Genomic DNA, 27,905 nt, shown 5'->3' on the forward strand with positions numbered 1-27,905 from the left:
ACTTGCTCGAGAACGAAAGCTAAACCAAAGGGGACACACGCAGTCAAGCCTACGCAGTATAATGCAATCGGATTCGGAGGCATCGCAAACCATCGACTCAAACATCGTCATAGGGCCTTCAGATCCAATTGCGTTATATTGCATAGCCCTCGCTGCTGTATTTCCAGAAGTCGTACTGTACAGTTGATGCTAAAAATCCCCCCCCAGGACAGGATGTAGCTTATAATGCAGGCCTACTTTTCACAGTTTGCTCCATTGCCAGTATTGCGTGGCACCGCCACAGAGAGGAGATCTAGTCGCTACGAGTAGAAACCACTGGCCGACACTCAGAAGCTACCAGACAGAGCCATACGAGCACGATACCCATTATTGCCACGTTATTCAGAGATGCTTAGTGCAAACATTTGGTGATTTATGATCCCTGGCCAGCCATTGTCCTTCTGTCAGCGCCGAGATACCGCTGATGTGACAAAGCTGCGACGAGGTAAATATAGTACAAGGAAATGAAGGATCTCACAAACCCACGGTAGGTATCTCGTTCTTTGATGGACAAATATAAGAACATGCCTTACAACACCCCCCCTCCCCCCCCACCCCACCCACACCCCCCCTTCCCTGGCCAAGTGCAATTTCACACAATATACAGTACACATATTATATGCAGACCAGTTAGAGACTATTGTCTTAACAACTGAAATGTGAAAATAATGAAAGAAAGCAACAGGTAAATGTGGCTACGTAGCCGCTCAGTTCTCCTGGACATTTATAGTCACACGCTTTCATTTGTCGATCAAAATAAGAAGCTTCAGGTGATATAGAGCATTGGGTCGCTGGGTATGACAAGACCCCCCCGTTGCCTGATCTCTGTACACCACATCATATACATCATCACGATCCCATGTCAGTCAGGTCAGGTTCACCTTCACACTTTTAACCATCTCAAGTATTTTGTTTGTTTATTTTTAGGTTTCTTACAATTTAAAAGTGTTCATCCTTTAACTTCCAATTGGCACACCACCTTTATTTTTATTTTTTTATGGACTGTCCCTCGCCTCCCATTGGGTGATGTAGCCGTCTGTCCAATGTCAGGCCCTTGTGTCAAGCCTTGGCCTCCAGCATCTCCAGGAACAGTTTGTGCATGGGGACTTTGCCCTGCATTTTGATCCCGTAGAAGTGCTGCACGGCCTTGGTGGCTGTCTGACGGAGGAGAGGCAGGGTCATTAGCAGCTTGCCCGCCCGTCGAGGGTCCTCTGGATGCTGGGAGCCCTCAAAGTCTTGCAGAGCCTCATGGAGGGAATCTTGAAGCCTCTGGACAGCCTCAATGTTCTCTATGTGCATGGAGTCTGGAGCGAGAAGGTGGGCAGGAATGGGAGAGAGAGCGATCACACACCCATTTTAAAATGACGAATTCAATGACAGATGGATACAATTAAAAAAGGTAAACATTTTCTACTGATGCGCAGAATGTAAAATCTGCATCTGCTTGTTTGGTTTGGTGCAGCTTTGAATTCTTCAGTCTGTCCTTGCACTCGTGTAATCTCAGAGAGAGGTTTTCTCTTGTTAATGGTTAATGACGCTCCTTAAATAAATGCCCGTGCGTGGCCAGGACTCCAGGGAGAGAGAGAGAGGCACTGGAAGTCTGTATGAATATATGGTGGGTCAGGAAAAAGATTCATTTCTTTTGGTATCATGCGACCACATCCCCCCCCCCCCCCCCCCCGCTAATGAATTCAGATGGTTGCATTACCAGGATATCGTTCAGCGGAATGATGGCAGCAGATGGCCTTCATTTCCATAAGAAAGAGCAGTTGGCCCCCTTATGTATAGTCTCTAAAATAAAACCAGTTGAGACTTATTAAAAACTGCTCTCTATGTGTACGTCTACAACTCGGGGGGGGGGGACAAATGCTTGTCCTCCAAAGGACAAGCGGAGTGTTTTAATGCACAAGCAGCGATTCGCTTTCAGCCAATTCCGCTGCACAATCTCGCGGCATCAGGTCTCATCTGTGGATGAGTCGCATCCGCCGCCCGTTAACTGATAGAGGAAACTATGAGATGACAAATTGCGGATTCAGGTCGGCATTCTAATTGAATGGGGAGCCGTTCACCTGGGTGTCGCTAACGGAAGGCGGTGGACTCGCTTCTTCCTAAACACGCCGCACCGCTAAAGCTGAGCCACATTTGGCGGCTGATTGAAGTGTGGGAGCGAATTAGATCGGCTTGGGCCGTGAAAGTCGTCGAGTGAAGTAAGACCATGTACAAACATGTAAATGAGGCAGAAAAAAAGGAAAGTACAAGGCTAATTATGTTCCTAACTGACTGATTAAGTCTCTTTTACCACTCGCCTTCTGTGTAAATTGCGTTTCTATCTTGGGAAATTAACTAGGCTATGTGGACCGCACATGTGTTCATTTGAAACCTTCATGTTAATGCTGATCTGATCCTCGTTTGGCTGTGTGTGTGTGTGTGTGCTTGTGTGTGTGTGTGTTGAAGGAGGTTAGGCGCAGAATGCAAAACTAACTTTGAAGAAACAATTTCCATGTAATCCGTCAGCAGCATGGCGTCAATCCCGTCGATACTCCGCTAATTACAAAATCAATGGCCATGAATTTCCACAGCTGTCACCCCCAAAGGACCCCTGGAGCCCGAAGCTCCCCGAGACGGCGTTCAAACGGGCCGAGGCTGCCCTCTCGGCCTCTGCCAGCCATTCCCTCATCCCCTGCTTTCCTCTCTCACAACTCTCCCTTACCTTTAAACGCCGCTGTCTTTCCATCAGCTCCTCCAGCATTCCCTCCAGTCCTCTCAGATTCACCTCTCTCTCTCTCTCTCTCTCTAAAGCTCTGGGCTCAGCATTTTTCATTTTTCAGTCAGGCAGGAGAAAAGAGTCCTAACAGGCATTGATTAGTGGGGGGGGGGGGGCAGGCCCGGCCTCATGAAAGGCAAACTGTCGATATGGGCGCAGCATCTTCACATTGGAACAAACGAGGCCCGTCGCTCCCCAACGCTCATTCCACTCCACTTAACACATTTTATTGACAGCCCCTGTTTTCCTAATGAAATGCTAAATATATCTCCCTCGGCTGTGGCACGCTGGCAGCTACTGTTATGGAGATGGAGAGAATGAGAGCGCGTTGTGACACGCGCGCACGCACACACACACACACTTAAACAGAAATGCACACACATTTGGGAGTGTTTAAATGAAAGCCGCCTCTGACCTTTTTGTCCCCTCTTATCAGGCATCCCTCACCGTGGAATGATCGGCTCGCCAGATACAGACAACGACTTGACATGTTTCTGCTTTATTTCTTTGTTTACTTTAATTAAATGCCAACTATCTGGATTCATGTCAGATTCAGCATCGAGATGCACCTTCCTTCCTTTCAAGTTCACAGCATCTCTGTTTATTCACTGCAAAAATATAAATACGATAAAAAAATATATAAATATAAAGTTCCGGATGGAACCTTTCCATACATAATTCTTCTAATACCAAAGTGATCAAAGCCTCAGACTTTTCTGTGCAGAGACTAATTTTGTATTATGAATGTTAATTATTTGCCACTTTTAATAATGATCTTCACATTGTTAAAAAGGTCCTCAAGATTGATATTCTGTATTATCTCTTTGCAGCTTTTTTTTTGATGCCATGTAATTACAGAAAATTACAGAGAACAAAAAGCTCTTCCCGACATCGTCTTTGAAATAAGGTTTGGTTTGATTTGAGAACGTTTACCTGCTTTGTGTGAGCTCAGACCAAGGAGAAACTATACCTGAGTTTGCAAGGGCGATGGCTTTGAGCGAGACAAACTCCTCCTTCTCCATGCGTAGCTTCTTGTAGCGTCGCACCAAGGGCAGGATGGCGACGTGCAGGTCCAGCAGGCCGGAGATCCTCGCCTGCTCCTCGTCCACTACGTAGTCCTCCGCGTACACAATCTCGTCCTCGCAGGGCAGGGAGCGAAAGACGATACTTAACACTAGAATCTCCATCCAGGCGCTTTGCAGCAAACTCATCTGGTCTGCCAGCGACAGAGTGGAAAATCCTGCAGAATAAAAAAAAAAAAAAGAGTTTTAAATAGATGTATACGTGACAAAATCCACGACATCGTCCCATTAACCTCGCTGCACGGTAATCGACAGACCTCGGTGTGTTTTATGGTCTGCGTATCGTATGTAACGCCGCATAATCCCCGGACAAGCCCGACAGGAAAAAGAGGCCGATGACGGTACGCGGTGGCTTAAAGCAAGAACATAAATCAGTCAAGTGCAGAGGCCTTTGAAACACGAGCCTCCTTCAACCATCAGCAGCCGACAGGCAGGAGTATGAGACTCGTCTCCCTTAATAAACCGAACAATCTCCTCACTGTAAACAAGAGAGAATACAAAAATGGACTCTTCCTTTGTAACACATTAACTCCGGATTTCAAAAGAGACTAAACTGATGGGCTTTAATTAAAATGGAGTCAGACACTCAAGCGTTATTTCTGCTTGGTGGCGACCGTCTGTCGCAACACGCCGATGTCCACGTTAACGTAGAGGCGCCGCATTGTAATGCAGATTCGACTCTTTTGTGCACGGAAATGAATCTTTTCCAATAAATTGTTGTCTTTAAAGTGATAAACTACTTTTTTGCAACTACTTTCATTTCCACGGCACCTCAAGGCAGAAGAGTTTGTCGCCGTGGATAATATTTGTTACCATTTATTACTGCGTTTTTTTGTCAGCCATAAACAAAAGTATTGGAATTCAAAATCAATTGAATTGCTTTATTATGCCATTACACTTTCAATTCAAGACTAAACACAAACACAAATGTTCCACCTGATTAAAGCCCCGTGATCTGGAGGTCGTCCTATCAACTCTCTTGTCTGGTAATTACACCCCCCCCCCCCCCCCCCCATCAAGGAGACGGACATCTGAAAGAGACTCTACTGCCACAATACCTTTCAGCAGTCTATAGTGAATAGGAAGGTGATTGGGGGGAATTGACCAGGGCCTTCAACCCACCGCTCTGCTTACCTAAATCTGAGGCTGCATGGATGGGGCAGTTTGACTTAAAAGAGGTCCAATCCTTCTTATCAAGCAAATAGTGGGATGACGGAGAGAGAGAGAGCGAGTGAGAGAGAGAGAGAGACAGAGTGAGAAAAGAGTACAGGGGGTGTCATTGATTAGTAGATTGTAATCAGTCCACCAAATGCGAAAGGGGCATCGATCCGAGCCTCAGATCTGACAAACAGGCAGCTGATGGAGGACATCCGGTACACGATTACTGGGGGGGGGGGGGGCTGCAGAATCGCTAAATGTTGATACTGTAGGAATAATTAATTACTTTCTATCTACATAGAAAACGAGGCCCTTTAATGTTGTAGCATTTATTTACATCGCTTTTAAAATATTCCTAAAAAGCTAATGAGAGTTTGAAAAATAAACCAATCACTATCCTAAAATAATTCTTATTATGAGTGTTTAAAAAAACCCAAAACCCACATCAGTCTAATGCTCAGGGCAACAGAATCTCTGCTATGCCCCCCCCCCCCCCCCCCTTTGACATCTTTTGAAGGACTGTCATCCTCTTCAGCGCTCTCCTTTTCCTAATCATCCTTTCTTTTCCCCAGTAGATGTGCCTTTTTCTCTTTCCACTCAATTTACTGAGGCAGTGAAATCACTTCCGTCTCCCTGGGGTCACCCCAGAGCTTCAGGTGCACCGCCCTGGGGTGACTGAGTTGAGCGCCCGCCCCCCCCCCCCCCCCCACCCTGATGAAATATCAATATGTCATCCCACTCACTTGGTGGCGTTTGACCAAACATGACAGAACGCTGAGCAAACTGGGGAACGTCTGCGTGTAGCTCTCTCATTTTATCCCCTTGTGAAAACAAAAAGCATGAATGTAGAGCACCTTTTTTTCCAGGTTTCCAGTGCAAAGAGGAAAATGAACCCTCATCAGCTGTTCTGTAGAAAGACAGCAATGCCTGCACTTCTATCAAGGCATACAGAAACAGCACTTTGCTTTCTGCACAAATGACTTGATGTCTCAATTCCAAGCTCAGTCCATATTTGATTCTTGCAAAACATTGCAATACATATTTAAAATTTGCTTGTAGCGTGTTTATTTTAACGTCTCTGAACCTCAGCTAAAGTTTTATGCCTGGGGTTAAAATACATTATAAGCAGGACATCAAGCCGACACGCAAGATCCCCATAGTCGTTCTGAACGAGTCGACCGCATGCTCAAATATTATAACATGAATGTATTCCTATAAGGCGCCACATCCTCAATATCAGATAGAATTTAGTGGTTGTTTTCAGGAAAAGCACTCTGGCTCTGCAACAGTACAGCACAGGTACAGATCACAGAAGTGATAATTGAATGCCTCTTCTGCCCAATGAAGAAACTGAGCGGCTGGCAGTGAAGCTTGAAGCTGTCACTGAGAGCTGGGTCTAAAACAGACAGCAGTTCACTCTCTATTCATTTAGTATCATTACAGGCCTCCTAAGAGCCCTAATGGGCCTAATAAAAAGACAGAGGTAATAATGAGCCGAGAGGGTCCTATATGAGCAGGAGGAGCAGGACAGGAGAGTCGGGGGAAATGGAGATGAAGGAAGGCGTGAAAGATGGTGGAGAGTCTGTGTGAGTGAGAGGAAAAAGAGAGGAAAGAGAATAAAGCGCTCATCTGAGTGAGCGTTAAATAGCAGAGGGCGTTTGAACGCTGCCTGGAACATGAATCTACACTGTTTGTGTGTACTTACATGTCAGCAGCTACACCAGGCGATCAATGCAGTCATCAGCTCGCATATTTAAACTCGCTTTGCTCTTGAAGGCAAACTTAAAATAAGTCGAGCCGAGTCGAGGTATTTCACGCAAGCCTCTAAAATGACAACGTGTCACAGGAAAGCAAGCCGACGCTTCGTCTTTCCTTCTCCGTCTCCGCGTGCCAATGTTGAAGGACTTTTTACATTAATGGAGCGATCGGCAGTAATGAATCTTATTACCTCATCGTTAAGGCCATTTGCTCACTGGGCTATGAGTGTAATGGGGGGAGTGGACTGTTAAACTGTAGGGACCCCTTTTGTCTTAATCGTTACTTGGTGACACCCTGACCCCCCAGGTAAAAAATGTCCTCAGAGTGTCACGTGTCCCTTTAATAACTCTGTTGGGTCTGGATTTATAGAAACAAAGACTGTAAATGTCTGTAATTTATTTTTGCACCTCATAAATTGAAGGATTTGATTGTTGGCACTCTATCTGCCATCGCGCCAGGTCCTCTTGGTGACTTTTGTCCCATTGCTTAAACCCCCACCTTGTGAGCCAGCATCCCTCCAAAGCCAGAACTCCGAGTCAGCCCCCCCCCCAAAGTCAATCATCTGAGGTCTCTGGGCAGATTTGGGGCCAACACAGCTTTAATGACTCAAAGACGCATTAATTAAAGTGTCCAACATAAATCTGACGTGGGATCAGTGATTAAGGCTAACCCTGGACGGGGCACGGAGCTTAGCGGCAGTTAGCATTGAGCCAATGATTTAGTCCACAGGTAGGACAGACATTACGGGCTGCATTGTTGTCGACCTGCGACAGAGCAGTGATAACTGTGGGACAAAAAAAATAAAATAAAAAATGCAGTCAGATTCGGCTCCAATAAATTCCGCTGAACATTTAATTGATTGAGTTAAATAAGTAATAAATGTATTTTGCGCTGCTATAAATATACTGAATGTAGACAAATTGGCCAGATGTGTGCTGAGAAACATCTGTCTGTTCATTCTGTGCTTCTTTTAAAAACACGCTGTTTGTTTCAATTGAGGAAACAAAAAAGGACTTTTTGCAATGAGGCTTATTTAAGAATACGTTAACAAGGACCATGGAAATCCATCAGTTCCTCCCTAAATAAATCAATTCCACACAAGCCCTCCTGCATGTGTGGTCTCTCAGAGTAGGAGGTTTACCTACTTTAAGTCTGGGATTGAAATGGAATATATTGACACTGGGGCGGATCTCCCCCCCCCCCAGACTCTACCCCAGTCAAATCAAAAGTTTCAGCTGCTCTTTATTGATTAGATATTTAGAATATGGGACTGGCTTCTCCCTTCGGTGCAGATGAGCAGCAGATGTTAATTATCCCGTGGGCATGACAAAAATGTGTGTCTGTATACTGTGCACAGTCAGTGAACTACATATACATATATATACACTGAAAAAATATATAAATGCCCCATGTGAACTATTGTGAGCGTATACCGTCTTTTACTTGTACAAAATGGATATTTTTCTTGATTAGTGTCCCAGATTTGAGTCCCCCACTGCCTGTGAGCATTTGCTCATGACATCGGTCATGCGGGAACGTGCCAATAGGCACGCTGGAAGCAGGAATGTCCACCAGAGCGGTTGCTGCCCACTATCAGACGATGGGACGTTTGAGAGTTCGTGTCCAATAGCCTCATCCGCTCCACGCGAAGGAGAGGCGTTGCTTTGAGATAAGCAAATGTTGGACACACAATATACTGATTCGTCAACCTGAGCCCCACCATGGTGGAAGGACTGGTGCTTCTTTTCACATGCCAATATCGAGATGTAATGGACTGTGATCTGAAGATTATTCAATAGCAAAATGAATTGTGATTGATTTTAGGCATGACCCTAACAACTCAAAAGTCCGACATGGGGCGTTTACATTTTTGTTTAGTGTACACACACACAGTATATATATACAGTATATAGCAGCGTCTATATATGTGTGTAGTCGGGTCTCTCTACCTGGGATGTGTTTCGCCCAGCCGATGATGACGACCAGCTCGCGGTCAGCCAGGTCACACAGCGTGGTCAGCGCCTTGATGTCGCCGTCGGGCATGGTGGGGTCAGGCATGGCATAGATCTTCTCTGGCTCGACCACCAACAGATGGGAAACTATCTTCGTCACTGACAGGAGGGAAGGATGGAAGTAACGATGAGAGGAAAAAAGACGAATGGCGGATGGATCCATTGTTTTATTCAGAACTCCGCTGAATCAGATGAAAGTGAGAAGTGAAAAGGGCAAAGTGTGACTCACGTGGTTTTTTGGCTGGAGGAGGGAGGGTGAGGCCGAGGTAGGCGCTGCTTTCTGCGTCCAACCTCCGTTTGTACTTCTGTCTCCCCCCCCTCACCCGGTCCAGACGCACACCTGCACACAGGATCACACGCGCTGACCCAGAGACACTGCGACTTACTCAGCAGGATGACAAGAAATCGTACGTTGCAACTGCTGCTAATGATCGCAGCCCGGCTTGATGAGTTATATAAACCGCTCCCGGGCACTTATTGTTCTTTTTGTTTATCATGCCGTATAGGCATTTTTGGCTCAATAACGTTTTTCTCTGGTGAGCAAATTAATTCACTAATTCACGCGTATATACCATAAATGAATACCGAGTCGATTTAGAATGTTTCAAACCTTATAAATGAAGAGTTTACGATTAGAGGAAGAATCTTGTTAGTATACAAACAGACATATCAGGGATTATCTTGAATGCCGTCTGCACGGACAGAGGCGATGGTCACATCTCATGCACCGTATTTACAGTCTCATGTCAAACGTTGTCCGAGCATTGAGGAAAGAGCAAACAGATTTTCATGGTCAAGTGGAATTGAGTCATGTGAGATTTCCCAGTGACTCGTATAAATTCCTTTGATTCCCCTGGAAACAAAAGAATCCGATTAGGATGGCCTTTCAATTTCCTGACACCGACTATCCACTAACCTAATTACCCAGCCGCGCCCAGAGGGAGCGGATTCTTCCCAGCAAACACAGCGAGATCATTCTCTGCCTGGCAGATTGAAGCTAAATCGAGAGCCCCTCTCCTAACACAGCTTTCCATTTGTACGCCTTAAAGTAAATCAATAAGGCTTTGCAAATAGACTCCTTGTTCTTTGAACACATGTGGACGCAGGTTTAATTAGTTAGTTAGGCAGCTAGGAGCTCGTTTTACGATAGATGGCGCTTCAGATGTCGTTCTCACCATTAGTCTTGCTTAAAAGTAAATTTAAAATTACAAATTGTGCTTCACGAGGCTGTGCCTGTTCTCCAGATATTAAATCAATTCAGTAGCTCCTCTCCGTCTAATGGCACACATGGGCCTAATAAGAACAATAAGCTTGAGTACTGCAGAAACACAGGTGTATACTCTAAATTCAATGAACCTGTAAACCGACAGAAAACGGCACACCGCACACACACACACACACACACACACACACACACACACACACACACACACACACACTTTTCTCTGATTCAGGGTCATGCATCTGCAACCGGCGACAAGTGACCAAACAGCCAGAGCTAGCATTCCAAGATCCGCGGGAGCCGTTTGAACTGGAACATCCAACTGGCCTATAATTAATCGACACTGACAAGAATTAAGAGCTCAGCACGAGCCAGTTTCAGTTTACAGCAGAGACTCAAAGCTGGAGGGCAGAAACAATGACAGGCGGGGGGGAGAGACAACAACACTGAAGAAAGGGACTGTAGGAGAATAGGATGTAAGGAGCTGCTGCTTTTTGACTGAATGAATCAGGTTTTTGCTTTTGCCTCTCATCTCCTCTCCTCTCCGACCAGTGCAGGATTATCTCCTCCCCATGTGATATGGAACAGTACTGAGAATCTGGCCACAACAAGACAGCTGGATGAGGCCCTTTGGGGGGGGGGGGGGGGGGGGGGTTGTGTCATCGTCAGCACCACATTCCACACCTCCGTCCCAGAACCGCAGCAGCCTCTATATTAACACAATTGGGTTCGGCTTGTGTCTTGGTGTTGAGGGAGCCAATGACACGAGGACCAGGCGGGTGCTCAGATCATCTTTAAAGTATCCAGTTCACTATTTTATGGTTGCTGGCCCTTCATAAAGCATGGCAGCCAAAATATGAACGCAGGGGGGGTTGAATGTTATGAGCTCAGTAAGATCATAGCGTGCACTACAGTATGCTCATAACTTATGACTATGAGAGGGATGGCCTGAGACACAAAGATACTGGCTGACAGTTAATCCTGGCAGTGTGCGTGCGTGTGCATGTGTGCGTGCGTGTGTGTGTGTGTCTAAAGACTATGAAAGACCATGAGGCATGTTTGCATCGGACCAGTCTTTTTGGCCACCCGACCCCAATATTCAATATCTTTATCGACTTGTGCAGACTCAAAGTAGACGCCTGATCGAAGAGGCTGGGCTCGTCTTCATGTATCGACTGCTGTGTGAATTCATGATGTGGGCTTTATTATTATATTATATATATTATTATTTGATGCATTACATTTTTATTTGAGTCCACATATCCTTTAAATGGGTAGATGACAATTTTCCCTTCTGATCACATAAACAAAATGATCATTGTATCAACACGCAGGTTCACAGCCAGGAGATTAGGTTTGATGATGTCACACCAACATGAACATTAATGTTGGAATTCATTACATCTTTCCACATTTGATTTATTATGAGAATAATGAGAATGAGAAACAAACAAACAAGAATTTAAAAAGTAAGAAAAAAATTATACAAATAATACAGAATAAAAAAAATATATGAAAGAAGCCAAATGAACATACTCCAAGGAGAACAGATTCCATCACATGGATATGAATGTGGCTCATATGGTGTGCATTAGGAGTGCGTGTTGCTGTATGTGCGTGTGCGTGTGTGTGTGTGTGTGTGTGTGAGTGTGTGCACAACTATTTTCGGCCCCTCACCTGTCAGAGGCGCTTCTTTCTAGAGAATGTGTCAGAATTGGCTGGCCGGCTAATGCTGCCAAAGGGAGATTAGGAGCTCCCAAATTTAGCAGGGAAAAATCAGAGGGATGCAGTGTGCCCCCCCCCCCCCCCCCCCCCGGCTCCCCCACACAGTTCCACCCTTTACAAGGAACAGGGATCTTGCCTTTATTGAGATACGTCTAAGGACCTAAGGGCATCGTATAGCTTTTATTTGGCTGCACACATTCTGGGTTGGAGAAAAGGGGAAAATTCATGCATGGCAGAATGGGGGGGGGGGGGGTATGCTGATGGTGTCCCACCCAGATGTCCACAATTACTGTGCATTACTGAGCCGCACTGACCACAGACACACCTGTAATAGAAACATCTGAAACAGTCGGTTCAATTCAGGGACGTGGAGCGTTTGATTCGTGGTCTTCGCTCACACTTTTGTTGTTTTGGAGTGGTTGGGACAAAGAGGCGAACACATGTACCTCAAACTCTAATTCCGCGTGGCTCCGCTATACATTTGGCACATGTGGACATGGATGCGAGAGTTTGTGTGCCAACGTCTGTGTGTGCTGGAGGGTTGTGAGGAGGTCAGGGCTTTGCTAAATCCCTTTCTTCTGAGAAACACGTGTTAGCCTCCGTGTCTGATCTGTCACCTGCCAGACAGTGAGAGCCCGTGGGTGGGCGGCAACTCTCCGCATGTCGTCTCCCAACTACATCCGACGCCCTGAAAAGCGAACGAGGCCCCATGCATGAGCGCTCGCCCCTCTTTTTGTCCTACAAACCAAACTCAAGAAGCAAAGGGGGTCAGAGGGCATTCTTTTCACACTTTAATACATATTTTGTCAACTTCTTAGCGTGTCGTTCCGTTGATGACGTCATCCCAATGCAATGATTGGTTTCTGATCGGAGCTTATTGATTGGAAAGGGGACCTGATGATCTGTGATATTGGATATGGCTGAACTAGTCTTTTGTGCATGTGGCTGGAGGAAAGTCAGGTTGTAACGTTACCCTGTTAGCCACGTTCGCTCAGGAAAGACTGCTGATCGCTATCTGTGGTCGGGCGAGCGCGAGACAGCGGTGTAGGTTGCCAAAATAGTCTGGCAGCTTGTATTCATCCACAACATTATTGCAGAGTCAGAAAATCCCCTTAAGGAAAAAATACACCAAAGAAACACTGAGCTCTAAAACCAAATCCAGCAAGTGTTATGCTCATGCACTCGCTCCCGCTGAGGCACGCCATAAAGCTGGATCCGGAAAGAAACCTGCCATTTTCTTTCCCCCCCCCCGGAGTCTCTGATTTTCCTCTCAGACACAAGATGCAAAATGAATTTCCCCGCATAGAAACCGAAAGATAAGTCAAAAGACTTATTTGGGTACCACGCCGGAGTCCAAACATGTCTGAAGGCACCCAAAGCGCTGTGAGAACTGGGAGTCAGCTGATTGGTGGCAGGTGTTTTGTGGAGGAGGGGCTTCCCACCGACGCCGCTGGCCCGTAACTGCAGCAGCTGGCGCTTTATAATTCAGAATGGCTCGCTCAGAGCGAAGCTTAGAGGCTCCTCGTGGAGACATTAAGACAGTTTTGGAATGACTGATCTCATAAGTTCTCTCGACATCTTCTGCTGTGAGAGGGATTCCTGATGATGCTGCAGCACCGTCACCAGTAAAACATGACTGTGGGAGGCTGTGATCGATGGGGTGGGGGTGGGTGTAATTCAAAGGATACACAAAGAATTTAGAAATGAACGTTAACATTTTCTGCAGCTTCAGATTAGGAGACATTAAATCTGCATTTGTAGTACGCTGAGATCCTTTTCTATTGCCCCCCCCCCCCCAAGCCAGTAAGACACTGCCCTACAGCACAATTAAAAATATTTTTTGCTTTTATTCAATGCCATTACGTCAAGCTGTCAGGTTGGCCGTGATGCTGCATCCTAGGACTAGCAGGTGGTGGACCCTGCAGTGGTGGACAACCCCCCCCCTCTAAGCATGCACTAATAGTTTCAGCTTATATCTGGGCAATGCTGTTTGATCTGGCTGAGAGTCAAAGCCTCGCTGGGCCAGGATGAAGACAACTAGCGTGGTCACATGTATTAATAGTGTAACGGATGACTCATTGTTCTCAGATGAGCAAACAAGGTTGAGCCTATAAACCTTTAGATGCTCCTTTTTACGTGAGGCTATATGCTGTAGCATCAGAGCTGAGCTGCAGATCGCAACCTGCTGGTTGGGGTTATCCCAAACTGGGATAACTGGGATTTTGTTTTTAAATTTTGTGCAACAGTTCTATGAAACCGCTCACGTCTAGATTAAGTGTTGGCATGGTAAATTTAAAGTAAGCTGTGTTCCCTCTATCTGACATAATCAACACCTTTACTCACGATGTCCCTCAGGAAGGCCGAAATATACATTAAAAAATGTATATTAGTTTGTAGATAATACTCTCTCTTCTATTGTTCATCATTGCATCATCATCAGTATGTTGAAATAGTTATAGCATTGTTGTTGCGTTGCCTGTTTACATACGGTTTGTGTATTGAAAGATTGGCCTGGAATCAAAGGTGCTGCAGCTTAAACTGCACAAAAAAGGGACACATTTGTATTTGTTCCTGTCCATGCAACTAACTTCCTGATAACATTCCCAAAATTTCCTGAAAATTTCACAGAGGTCCGTCCAGAATTTTCTCACTAACAGACGGAGGAGGTATTATTTTATAGGATTTTGTTCATATTGTCACAACATAAAAGTATGGAGGTCTGTTTGTGCAAAGATAATTTAAAAATGTGCAGGGAAGTCCCAATACAACATTAGGTAATAGAGTAAAAGACCTGCTTCCCTTAAACAAGTAAAAGTAAAAATCTATTGCAGAGACTTCCCCTCTGTATTGCCAAAGGTCCCTGGAGGAGAAGCAACACATGCAGGAAGTGAGGTGGAATGTTCGGAAAGCATTTTAGTGGATCAATACGCCAGCCAAGAGAGGGGACTGGAGACGTACAGACAGAGAAAGGGGGAGGGGGAGGGACACCATGGAGCCCAGGGGAGAGGGAAGTCATGGGGGAGATTTTTAAGAGTACGATTACCCGGCTCAGCCTTTTGCACCCGCCTCAGTTAAATGTTGAGCATCTCTGTGATGTGAGGAGGGAGGTCACCGGCGTCCCCCCCCCCCCCAACCACGACCTTCAATATGTAATCACGGAGCAGTTCAGTGGGCTTTGGAGTCAACGTTCCCGATTCACAGGCCCAATACAATAGAGTGGATATTTCCTCTGAACCTCTACAGGGGAATGGACCCGTGACTTTCTCCCTTACAACATACAGTGCAAACCCCGAAAATGTAAACAGTATTTGTTTGCTTCAAGTCAAAGACTTTTTATTCATCAACTCTTCAGGACTCAGGATCAAACAAATGTAACACGCTTTAAAATCGAAAGACCTTTTGACAATGACGGAGTTATTATTCAAATCAAAAGAAAACAAATCTTTAAGAAGAATGAAAATAAGCTGCCTTTTCATTATGATCGCCATGTTCCCGGTTTACTTGAATTTGTTGAGACGTATAAATCCCGTTAGGTTTTTCTCTCCAGGCGCAATGATGGCAGGCAATTTCAATTATCGATTAAATAGATGAAACATCACAGAAGAGTGAAAAAATGTCCTCCAGGTTTCCAAGGCACCCGTTTTGTGGACCGAAATTTAAATGTATATCATCTTTTATTTGCTAATTTCACCTTCACAAAGGTAGAACTGTTGTCTCCTGATCATTTCATCTTCTGCAATCATTTTGCCAAAGTAAGTGAGACAAGTGCATTCTTAATCGCTCGTCTCAATCCTTCATAAATGTGGAGGGTTGCTCGGGAAATGGCCTAAACCAGTTCATACGTGCGGCTCCTCAGACGTGGACGATCTGCTCTGGGGACTGAGCCGACGCAAGAAATATCTGGTCAATGTTTCCGTCTCCAATTTGAAATTGCAACAACGAATAAACGAAACTGGACACATTGGAACTCGTTCCTCACCTTCTTTCAACATGCCAACTTTAAGACATTTCATGAAGCGGCAGGCTTGGCACGACTTGCGTCTCCTCTTGGTGATCTCACATTCGTTGGTGGCTGGACAGCTGTACTCGATGCTTCCTGATGAGGATGAGAAGAAAAGTGTTTTTGTTTTTTTGTGTGGTTAATTCCCTAAAAGCAAAGCATTAGCTTCAAAATGAGGGGAGGCGGCAGAGAATCGAATCAGAAAAGGAAGAACAGGAAGCAGAGAAAGACACAGAGACACACCTGTCCCAAGGTGACCCTGTGTGACACTCCCGAAGGAGAGGAGGGTTTAGTGGCATTTTGATGGGACATGTAAAAAGCGCCTCCCCGCCCCAGAGTCCCCCCCGCCCCCCACCCTTTTTGGATCATAGATAAATTAGCTTCATTAATGCAGAGCGTCCTCTCTGCAAACGCTCGCCGCGACCCCTTCCAGTCCTCCCTCAACAACACAAGGGCTAAGAGATGGATGCGCACCCCCGGCACTCTGCATAATGCTCCCCAGTAATGACCGAGAGCTCTCCAGTCTAAGGCTCCCATGTCATGATGCAACGCTTGATGCATTGTTCCAGTCTGTCTCCGTGGTTGTTGGCCCACTGTCAAAGAATCTCCTATGCAATTTAACAATTGTAGTTAAAAAAGAGAATCTTATGAAACCGCCGCCTCAAAAAGTCGTGGTTAACAGCATTTTCTAGATCATTACACCGTCACTTCAAAAGTTGACGTGACCTCCAGAATCCTCTTACCCGAGGATCAAAATCCCTCGATTGGATGTTGAAACGATGTCTCTTAAGTCCAGAGACGTATTAATGGTGCCTAAAAACAGCAAACCAGGTGTTGTCTGTTGCAGACCTGCCAGAGCTGCCCCCCCCCCCCTCCCCAACACACACAACACAGTGTTGGTCAAGGAGAAGGTGCCAACATTAGTCAGGATCCTTGGCATCGACGTTGCCAGCGGGGTCACATGCGCTGCGAGGGGCTTGGGGCACCATGCCAGGATGTTGGCAGAGACGGCTGCTGGTTTCAGGGTGGGCGAAGTCCTTTCAACTGAGTGGCATTAGCAGACGGAAAGTACAGAGCAAGTGCGTATGTGCATCGAGGTACATGCTGTATACCGTAAACGACTAATGGGATACAGTATGTACTATATATAGTGCATATTGCTTACAGTTATTATGCAGTGTTTAATACATGTCTCCTAAAATACGAGGTGTTGCATTATTTTGTTTCTCCGAGATGCCAAAGAAAAATAAAATCACAAAAAGAGAAACATTTGTTTTTTGTGAACTCAAGTGTTTCTTTTTAGCTTCTATATCCTCCTTTAGAAATTTGATGATCTGCTGTTTGCAGTTTTGAGCAACAACAACATGGCTGTGCCCCAAGTCCGTCTGTATTCACGCCGTCGCGGCCTTCATTTGAGTTCTGTGTTTAATGTCTGAATTCGAGTGTGAAAATCGTTCATTTATGTAGTGAACGAGTCCTGTCAACACAACCACAATGCACTGCGGTGTAACGTGTGTAACAGTCGTGTAACACTCGTGTACGGCTGTCACTGTGCACGTTAATAATGATGATCCATAAGGGCCCGAAATGTAAAAAAACAACGTGTCTGAAGGATGCTGGACATTTTGATGTTGAGTTCACATGTTGGATAAAACAACTAGTTCGTTTTTTTTGAATATGTGTGGGAGGCATTACTGGCTCTTAAATGGCCGACTTCTAAAAGCTCACTGTAGGCACACCCTCTTAGATAATCAGCTCTTGTGTCCACATTTATTTTTCAAAGGACATTTCAACCACTCTAATATCCTTCCTTAACCTCTCTTATTTTTCCTCTAAATTTTGATATATTGTTGTGCCATGCTATTATCCACGCACTCATCCCCACTCAAGCCGGACCTCTCCTTGTCCTCCTTTTCCAAGGCCGGGAACCCCCCCCCCCCCACTTCTTGATTACCATTCCATTAAATTGGCTGCTCCTTTCAGAGAACGACCACATTCCCTGTTCCTTGTCCCTCTGCCTTTTATTTGGACGACTCCTCAACGTCTCCCTCTCCTGCTTCCTGTGTTACTGCCTCTGATAGCACGTGCCTGAGCTTCTAATTACCCCCTGTCTACTTTCCCTTGAGTGCAGGATGGAGGGGCCCAGGGGCAAAGAACAGATCTGCACCTCCCACCCTGCTTTTCTTTACTTTCTCCCAATGAAATGCCTGGCTCTTAATTACAGTCACCCGACAATGATTGTTATTGACTGAACGTCCCGTGGCTCGGGACGACTGACGGACAGATTAGGTTCATTATGGGCCTGTCCTCCACGAAGGGGAGAATGAGGAAGAGGAAGAGGGGAGGGGCAGATCTGTGCAGGACAAACAAAGTCACACATGAACAACACCCGCCGGTCAGATTGGGACGCGTGCAACCGATGAAAGACTCCTAATTATACATGAACTGTAGCCAAGATGCGCAAGTGTCACAGTTAGCTTGATATCAAGATTAGATTGTCCTTTCATACTTTCCGAATGGGACCTACAACATTCCTATATGCAACATCTGGAATCCTCTGACCAGACTTGAGAAATGAGAAAATATTCCTGTGTTGCATTCGGTTTCTTTGTGCGATTTTGTGCCTCCACACGGCCTTTTTGTCACATGTCGTTGGAGACGATCGCGTTTATTCCCGTTTCTGGACAAGTTAAACCTTCCAATTCAATAAAGAGCTTCTGTGCTGCTGCCCAGTAAGAACATCTCTTGTTAACAGGCAACAACGTGATCACTGCCAGTAAGTTACTGTATCAACTCGAACAGCAGAAACAGAAAAAAAAAAAAAAAGTAAATGGAAGACGAGGCGGTTTACACTGAAATCATTTAACTTTCCAAGGCCTCACTGACGACTTTCTAACAGAATGTTACTGACAGAAAATCCTAAAGACATGAGGGGGGCACCGAACTCTTGGATTGGAGCTAACCCCCACCTGGACATTTACAGGAAACACAATCATTGCACACTAGTGATTGTCAGGAGAAGTGAGAATACCTTGTATTGTCCTTTTGAAAAAGGCTTTGCAGGCTTCACAGGAGGCTACCCCGTAGTGGTACCCTGAAGCGATGTCGCCGCACACCAGGCACACCCTCTTGGGAATGGCATTGAGCATGTACTCGCACTTGATCGGGGAGTCGTCCGCCACGCTGCCGGAGCACTCCTCGTAGCGGCGCAGGCAGGCGGCCCCACCTCCCAGCATGCCCGGGTTGAACATCGGAGGAGAGTCCAGGGCGTGTGAATGTCTGCTGCTGCTGTTAATGTTGATGTAGCCGCCGCTGGCGTCCGAGTTGCAACTGGGACTGTGGTGACTGCCGGTGTCCACTAGCGAGGAGGAAGGACTGGAAGGCTCGGTTTTGACGTAAGAACCGCAGCTGGAAGGTAGGCGCCGGTCCTCAGAGGGCATTCTGGTTAGAAACCTGCAGAAGGACACAGAGCGAGAGCAACAGTCGGGATTTGGTGCCAAAGAGAAACAAGGCAGTCGGATTCTTCTGTGAATCAAATACAAATACAGAACCCGAACTTTGTGGGGACACACTGTTTTAAATGCAAATTAATGTACATGAGAAAACAACAATATTAATAACAGAAAGTCTGACAGGACTAACTCTCCATGATCTCTTGGCTGCTCTGAGAGATTCATCAGCTGTGATGGAGCGCGGTGGTCGGAGTTTGATGGATGACGTTGCAGATGCAACCATCTATCTGCTGGATTGCGAGGTGATATACTACAGTAACTTATTTCTTTCAGGCAAAAGGGTAACTAATAACCACGTCAACAGATTCAGCCACACATTTCACAAACACTGCCCACGACTGGTCGGCTGCCACAGGAACAAATGAATGGACGAAACTTCAGAAGGCTGTTAATGGACAGAGAGAGGTGTTACACTCAGCATATGGGGGATCATGGGTAATACACGATCCGATCAATAGTCCCGGTCAGTTTGCCAAAGGACGGTGCCGGGTTACGGCGGCTCCATTGAGAGGATGGAGGAGCTGAGAAGGAGGAACTGACCTGGGATTGCGATCGTATTTAGAAAAAGGAAATGGAAAGTGAAAATGTTATTTGTGCACAAACACGATCTGTGGAAATGCTGTGCGTCGAGTCTTTCAGTCGGATGTCTTTTTTTTTTTTTTTTACCTTTATTTCCCTTTTAAATTACTATTTGGGAGTTTTTCCTGACAGTTAATGAGGAGAATTAAATTTAAAAAAAACATAATAAAGATATTTCTAGTCATAATCTGAGTCAGTTTGACATACTGGGTACAGCGACTGGCTCTCAGGCTGATGACCTGAGCTTGATTCTCGTTTTTATGGTTAGAGTCAACTATTCATTCATTAAACTATATATTTTCTCTGGACCTAGTCTGGATCTTGCCAATGCACCAGACGTTAGGCTCCCAACTGCCAGATCCCACTTATTACGATCAGATGTGATCGTAAATAAAAGGGTCCGTGAGGACTCTTCTGGCATTTCTGCAGACATTACTAAAAAAACAACAACTTTGAGTTGTATTTCAGAGAAAGAACCTTCATGACCACGACTGGTCCACGTTGTCCTGCTAGCAGGCGGATCCTTTCGTAAAAAAAAGACTGACGCAACTTCAGCCCTGCACGGTTGTGCATTTTAAATATTGGGTGAGAACGGCGGCGAGACATGAAGAATGTAGCAGGATGTTAACAGTGACCAGATTCCTCTGAACCGTTCCCCTTTGCTCCCAGGGGCCGCCCCCGTTTCCAGATTTGGGGTTGTGGATTGGAAAGTATTTTAGCCTCTGCTGCCTCTTTGCATGAGCGTTTATAAAAGCCATGAAGTCGTCAGGGCCCCAACAACATGAAACCTCACCTTTAACTGCTAACGAGTGGGTGGAGGGAGGAGGAGATAGCGTTCTACCTCCGGCCCGAGATCAGATCTATTGATCCTCTGCTTTCCTTCCTGTTGCAGATGAGGCATGGAAAAAAACAACCCCTCCTCTTACGGGTCCCAGACATTCCTTATGCATTTTTAATCAGTCAGGACTGTTAACATAGTGAGAGACGGCGCGATACCGGATTGTGTTAGCCTCCAATCGGAGGCTTTTGCGGTTTATAAAAGATTCACAGAGCTCTTGATCTGAATCTTGAGCGACACTCAACAAGCACCTATAGTGAAACCGGGAGGTATATTTTCTCCCATCCGAGGAAACCGGAGAGAGAGAGAGAGCGGTGAGGTAACAGTTAATACATCATGCCAGCCCGATAGGGGATTCCCTATGGAATAGCACATTGTGGCATATGTAAAAAGTAGTTCATTCCACACTTAGCACAGCAACGCTGGGGAGATGGGCTTTTTTTTTTTTTGGTTAGCTTGAATGGAAATATCTAATGGGTCCCTTCAAATCTGTTGAAACAAAATAATGGCACGAGCCACCAATTTACGCCACAGATTCATAGTTTGATCATTTGGTTTCCCCTTCTTATTATAAAATGTCCCACAAAAAATTATGTGCAGCTTGTCACTTCTGAGCCTTGCCTGCTTTCCGTTGCAATACGCAAACGCACACGCACACACACACGGACACACACGCACACACACACACACCTCGTATCTTAAGAGGTGTGTGTGTGCTGCCGCCCAGAAAAATTGTACAGACCGAGCAGACAACGGATGATGCTCAAACGACTGACCTGACCCGCTCAGCGACCATTGTTCTACCAGTGTGGGTGAAAATCGTACGTATTTGTGCAAGCATGCATGTGTGTGTGTGTGTGTGTCTTTTGACATCCTTTCTGTGTTGCAGATCTCCTGCTTCCCTGCACCTAAACCCATCCCACCTTTAAAGCATGAAATGCACATCCCTTCTTCCGTTCATCGCGATGACCTCTCGCTGTCCTGAACAAGGGAAGGGTTGAAAATCGTATCGTTTTTTTTTTTTTACTATATCTTTTCCAACTGAGGGGAAATATTATTGTTAATCCTGGGGTTAGGCTCGTAGCGAGCAACACGGCGTAAATCACCGTGCTGAACACACAGTCAAACGCGGAAGCGCAGAAGGACAGAGGCAAGGAGCCATGCATGAAATTAGTTCATTAATCTTTCTATGATAGGCTGTCCTTGTTTGGGGGCAAACTCTATCAGCTTTAAACTGAGGGCCCCTTCCTGCCTGACACATAGATTACACTGTTAGTCCGCAGCCGAGTTGTCCGGGAAATGAATGGTAATGCGAGCGGGAAAATGCGGTAGCGTGTGTCGCCCCAAAGTGTTAAGCAAGCAGCAACAACATGCACAAATGAAGGTCGTTTAAAAATCTGGCCGCATGATTCATATGGCGCTGATAACAGTTATATATGGGTTTATGGAGCGAATGCATTCATCAAAATACATTTCTTTGCACATTCGGAGGTCTGTTGTCGAGTTTAGTTTATTGAAATGTCCTGCGTGTTTCTATCGTCGGCTCAAACCTTGCAGCTTCGGTTTGTGCAAAAACACGCAGATCGGAACCTCTCAGTCATTAACTTGAACATTACGTATAAAATTAGTCTTAATACCCATCAGGTTATATATATTGTACTCATTCTACCACGGTGCAATATTAGCATCTACACAGATCAAAACGCGTCTGGTTACTCAGATACACTGGACTGCTGCCGTTGCTTCGCTCAACACGATTCCTGCCGTAGTGTAGGTGTTTCTTGTTAATTAATTTTGTTCGGATGTTCACTTCTTTTATTTGACCTTTTTGATGTTCAGTTTTAGCAAACCGAATCTTTAGAACAACAGCGTGCGTTTTGTGTGAAGCTCCGGGATGCTCCAGATGCAGATATTTTTCAATGCAATGATCTGCAATTATTGTTTGCTTGTTTATTAATCACTTAATCGGTTGTTCTGTCTTTGTGACGCGCGTCAGTGAGACCACTGTAGCATCTTGTTTGTAACCGACAAAGCGTTTCTTTTTATCACACAGTGCAGTTTTGCGATCATTAATTTAAAATCAACCCCTAGATATAAGAAAAATATGTATAGAATAATTTTTAAAGCCAAAGTTTAAGGGGTTTTGCTTTCGAGTTATTCTCAACGAAGCGCCCCCCCCTCCTGTAATACCATGGAGCCAACGGGATAAGGGTGAAACGGCTGATTGTAAGTGGAGCCCAGACTATTTATTTGTTCCCCAGCGTGACGAATGAATATTAATTGACTAAAATGACTAAGAATAAACATCCAGCCATTTTCTTCCGCTTTTCCGCCACGGGAGTTTCTGGAGCCAATCACAGCTTGCTATGGGCAAGAGGTGGGGTACACCCCGAATGCGTCGCCAGAGCATTGAGGGGCCACACAGAAAGACAGACAACAGCTCACGCATGCACACACGCACACACACACACACACAACGGACAATTTAGAGCAATCAATTGACCTAAATTGGATGTTTTTGGAGGAAACCGGAGAAAACCCACACGGCCACGGGGAGAATGCACAAACTCCACACAGATAGGATTCCTACCCGGTAACTTCTTGATGTGAGGCAGCAGCGCTAACCGCTACTCCACCGTGCCACATAATAAACATTCTACATTCTGAAGTTTCTACAGTCGAACAAGTTAGTAAATTATTCCACTGTACTAATGCTTAGCTTCTGCTTGTCTGTCTGACACACACACAAACACGCAGACACACACAGACACACACAGACACAACTCCCAGGATATGGCCTCCTCAATGACACGGACACAAGGAGAGATTGCATAGATTTCCCTCATGGATGATGTCTCCTTACCTGGAGTACCCCCCCCCCCCCCATCTACATACAAGTCCACCACCTCCAGGAAATTGCTGTCCCTGCAAAGTCAAACACACCCCTAACAGCCTTCTAAAAAGACAGAAGAAGGAGGTTATGGGGGGAGAAGGAATAAACGAACGGAGGCTTAAGCAGTCATTGGAAATCAGAGGGGGATTCATGAGGGACAGTTACAATATTGATTTCATAAATAAACAGAGATGGCCATCGATCCTAATGTTATTTTGCATTTCAATTACTGCCCAGAAACATAACCTTCAAACGTCTGCTTCGCCACAGTAATAACGTCCACTGATAATCACAGGCAGAGTCGTGTCCGGGGCAAATTGGCTTTTCTCTTTCTCTCTCCCTCTCTCTTACTCTCCATCCCTTCTTTTTTTATTTTCAATCCAAATGTGTAAATGACACAACTTTGCATTTGCCTAATGGTATTAGGTCACGGGCTGAATTTCAAGTGAGGCTCAAGCTGATACAGTAAAGCGCTCCGGTCAATTGACACAATGCAAATGAACGCGCCGAAGAGGAATTAAGTTCACAACGTGAGACCTCTGAAGCCACGACGAGGCCCATTAAATTAAACATGCCGGCCGACCCTGATTAGATGTGCTGCTTCTTCGGCGTCTGTGCGTGTGTTAATTTCATTTGATCAATAAAACAAACTCATTCTTACGAGGTCCTCTCCGATGCTTGCGTTCAGCTTGAACACACGACATGCTCTGACCGAATAGCAGCTACGAAAGAGCGGCCATCTGAATCTGGTGAATCGGAGTCCTTGACGGGCCGCCGAAAGGATATATTTACACCAAAGTCGAGGTCACGATGTGTAATAAAGTTATCCACCCGCCACGCCGTCTCACAGCCGCGCCATGGAGCCGGGCTGCACCTTCTGCATCACCAATATTAAACACCTGGTTAACAGGAAGTACAGTGAAACTCAAACCTGTCCAGAAAAGGAAAGCCGGAAGGAAGTAGAACCGACAGCGCACCTTCCCACCACCTGCTCCCTCCATCCATCAGCTGACTCAGAGTTTTGTTTGCCTGCCCCCCCCTCAACACCAGCTATCAGAGATGAACTATGCAGCAGCACTGACTTCATCCTCTCACTGGAGTGGAAGGCTCGGATTGTATTTCACAGGTATTTGAATGTTATAATTCACTTTCTGACATGCATAAAAATGCACTGGAAGAATTTAGCAGCAGCAGCAGCAGGAGCAGCAGCGTCGGATAAGTCAGCTTAGAAGTCTCCAAATACTGTGTGGTGGACACAATGTGACACTAACACCACGATTTGCTTTGGCTTTTATACGATGGCAGCGTCAGGATAAAAATAAACTTTACATTGTAGATCAGTCAGAAGCCCCGGGATGTATGCGACTGAGAAAGTTGCAATATTTATGAAAGATTTAATATTGAATCGTGACAACGTCCTTCCATTTACTACACAATTCTATATTTGTTGATTTAATGTTTCAATTTGTCAAGAAAAACTGATGCAACATAAAGTTTGCGTCGTCAATTCATTTGAACGCTTCTCTGTAGTTGAAGCCGTGTGATAACGAGGGATGAAGTATAAATGTTTAGAACGTGGTGTTGTTATTTGATTATTTAGATATTAATGACAGACAGAAATGTTTCTCTGATGCATGTAAATACTTGTGCAATGAAATGAGATGCAATGCGTGATACGCTGACGCTTTCCTCCTAACAGACACAGTCAGGTGTTTCCATGATACGACGCTGCTAAAATTAGACCCCAGGTCAGTGTGGGATTCTTTGGTCTCATCCATATTTGCACACAAATGTGTGAGTATGTGTCTATGATTGTGTGTGTGTGTGTGTGTGTGCGTGGTTGGTCTGCTTGAATGACACCTGTGGAGACACCAAATGGAAAGAGACAATAATGGATTCGATTTTTTTTCATTTTTATAAATTGAACATTTTAAATAAACTTTTAGTGTAAATGATGTATTCATGTAAAGTGTCATATTTCTACTGAAACTATAGAGTAATAATAATAATAATAATAAAAAAATGCTTATTTTTTACGCATGTAAGGAAGAGGGAAATTATGTAGAGTTATAATAAAGATAGAAAATATTATTTGTCGAATAGTTATATCCTGAATTTCAAATCAAATGATATAATAGGATGCTCAAGGCAGATTTTTATCACGTCGCACAGTTCAATGGACTCTATACAAGTTTTGACTATTAAAGCTACACTTTTGGCTACAGGTTATTTGGATTTTGGTACAAATTAAATAAAATGTTTACTATAGCTGTCAAAGAAATTGACATCATGTGGATATTATATAAAGATTCATTAAATTCTAAATAAATAAATGAGGAACATAGGATTTATACATGCATACAATTAGTTTTAAAAGTAATATAACTTTTTTCCCCAGGAGGAAACCTTTGGAAATAAATCATCTTTGACTCATGAGTCTCGTCCTGGAACCTTGGGTCGGTCGGACGGGCTTTGGGCCAGAAGTACTGTTTGGTGCTTTTCACCATTACTAGAGGACAAAGACAAACCAAGATAGGTCCAGTTTATGTGACCCTAAAATCTACAAACTTAAAGGTACTGGACTCTATTGCAGTTGATTATGGTATCATGTATTGTCTATATACAGTACATGTTAGATTAATATTTTCTCAGGGAGTCACAGTTTTGTTTCTTTAAATATTAAATAAACCACCAACTGTAGCAAGATAAATGACCCAAATTACTGGCATTTTGTGTCAAGTGTGCATTTACAGGCAGTATACACACACGTGTACATGCACGCACACATGTGATGGGTGTACCCAGCTCCTGACTCACAACACAAACACAGGTTTTGATGCATGTACATATGCAAAGTAAATACACAGGTTTACAAATATCTCACAGAAAGCATTTTTATGGCATGTGAATAAAATGTAGATTCTGGAAGTTGATGACCGTGCAAAAATAAAATTCCACATTTCAGTCTGCACAGGAATATATTGTGTGTACGATATTGAGCTTAAACACACTATTTGAAATAATTATTTGTATCAAAACAACAGTGACAAACACTCCCGTTTTAACTTCTCCCACTATCTTACTGGCAAATTAATGTATATGTTGTTTTTAATTGCAAGCAATAAATGACTGTTAATTCTTATCATGTGCTGCACATTTCACTGCAACGGAGTCACTGCTGACAATCTTAGACTCTTTGAGGGGAGCACAATTTTTTATGGCAATAAAAATCTATACAAAGAAGATAATACTCAGCAAGATGCATATTTCTAACGGTGCAAGAAAAAGCAAGTTCTGTCAGAATGAATAAAATGCACTTTCTTATGAGCGAAAAGTGTTTCTATTTCCTGCAAACGGACACAGACTAATTTGTGTTTTAAACCTTTTTTTGGTTTTAACACAGATACATCTTTAGATTGAGCGAAATGAGAGAAAAAAATCTATATCTATACGTGTTAAATATGTCAGAGGGCATGCAGTTTTTATTCATAAATATTGTCTCAAACTTTTTCACAACTGCCGTCATGTAAAAAGTGCTGAGCTGGTTAAAACTTTACCATCCACAGCGGAGCAGATGCTTCTCGTCCAGGCGCACCGACTCGGTATAAAAATGCACTAAAAAAAATACGAACAATTTATGCTCCTATATGAGATTAAAGTTTGCTTTGTAGTTCTCATTTTCTGAATAGTTAAATCTTTTTAAAGGCGTCCTTTTCAGTAATCAAAAAGAAAACTCAATTTCTATCAAATTTAAACATTTTGCCACCAGCAAATCACTTTTAAGTGATTTTTAAAGTAATGAAGGCTTTACTCAAACATGCAGAAAGTCCAATATGCTCTTGTCTACCTCTCAAGAACACACACACACACACACACAGACACACACACTGGGTGGCAGTACGGCCAGTTTATTCTGCTTCAGGGCAAGCGCCCGACCTGGACTCCCTGTGGGCTGCACCGCTGCAGCGCCTCCGACACCGCTGCCGTACCGCCCTGCTGTCCCGTACCGCCCTGCTGTCCCGTACGACAAGGCAGAGCTGAGGAACTCCCTAGGTTTTAAAAATACTTTATGCAACGATGTCTTTTTTTGCCAACAAATGATTTTCAAAGAGAACCCCTCTCGTGTTGTAGTTTCCTTTTTGCTAAGAGTAGACATAAATAAGTAAAGGAGATTCTGAAAACAAAGAAGGGGATACGATGTGGGAAAAGATGCACCTACTGGTTGTGGTAGCAGAGAGGGTCGGGGATGCACAGTTCAGAAACATCCATCAGTCCACGTTAAGCATTCCAGGTGTTGCAATTAAAAAGAGAAAAACAAACAGC

General features: G+C 44.6%; 1 protein-coding gene across 2 annotated transcripts; it reads right to left on the reverse strand.

Annotated features, from left to right (window-relative positions):
- Positions 1-1,098: 1,098 nt before the first annotated feature.
- Positions 1,099-27,851, reverse strand: esrrgb (estrogen-related receptor gamma b). 2 transcript variants are annotated; one of them, XM_068753432.1, is made up of 10 exons: positions 27,802-27,851; positions 27,611-27,631; positions 26,013-26,026; positions 24,514-24,559; positions 18,792-19,201; positions 15,740-15,856; positions 9,043-9,153; positions 8,751-8,912; positions 3,774-4,043; positions 1,099-1,343 (listed from the first exon to the last, which is right to left on the reverse strand). In XM_068753432.1, the coding sequence occupies exons 1-10, from the start codon at positions 27,849-27,851 to the stop codon at positions 1,099-1,101; spliced, it is 1,446 nt and encodes a 481-aa protein (XP_068609533.1). The 2 variants fall into 2 exon arrangements, with proteins under 2 accessions (XP_068609533.1, XP_068609534.1); XM_068753433.1 differs by lacking the exons at positions 24,514-24,559; positions 26,013-26,026; positions 27,611-27,631 and having other exon boundaries at positions 18,792-19,213.
- Positions 27,852-27,905: the final 54 nt, after the last annotated feature.

Source organism: Brachionichthys hirsutus, chromosome 20 (assembly GCF_040956055.1).
Source record: "Brachionichthys hirsutus isolate HB-005 chromosome 20, CSIRO-AGI_Bhir_v1, whole genome shotgun sequence".
In the NCBI taxonomy this organism is placed as follows: domain Eukaryota; kingdom Metazoa; phylum Chordata; class Actinopteri; order Lophiiformes; family Brachionichthyidae; genus Brachionichthys; species Brachionichthys hirsutus.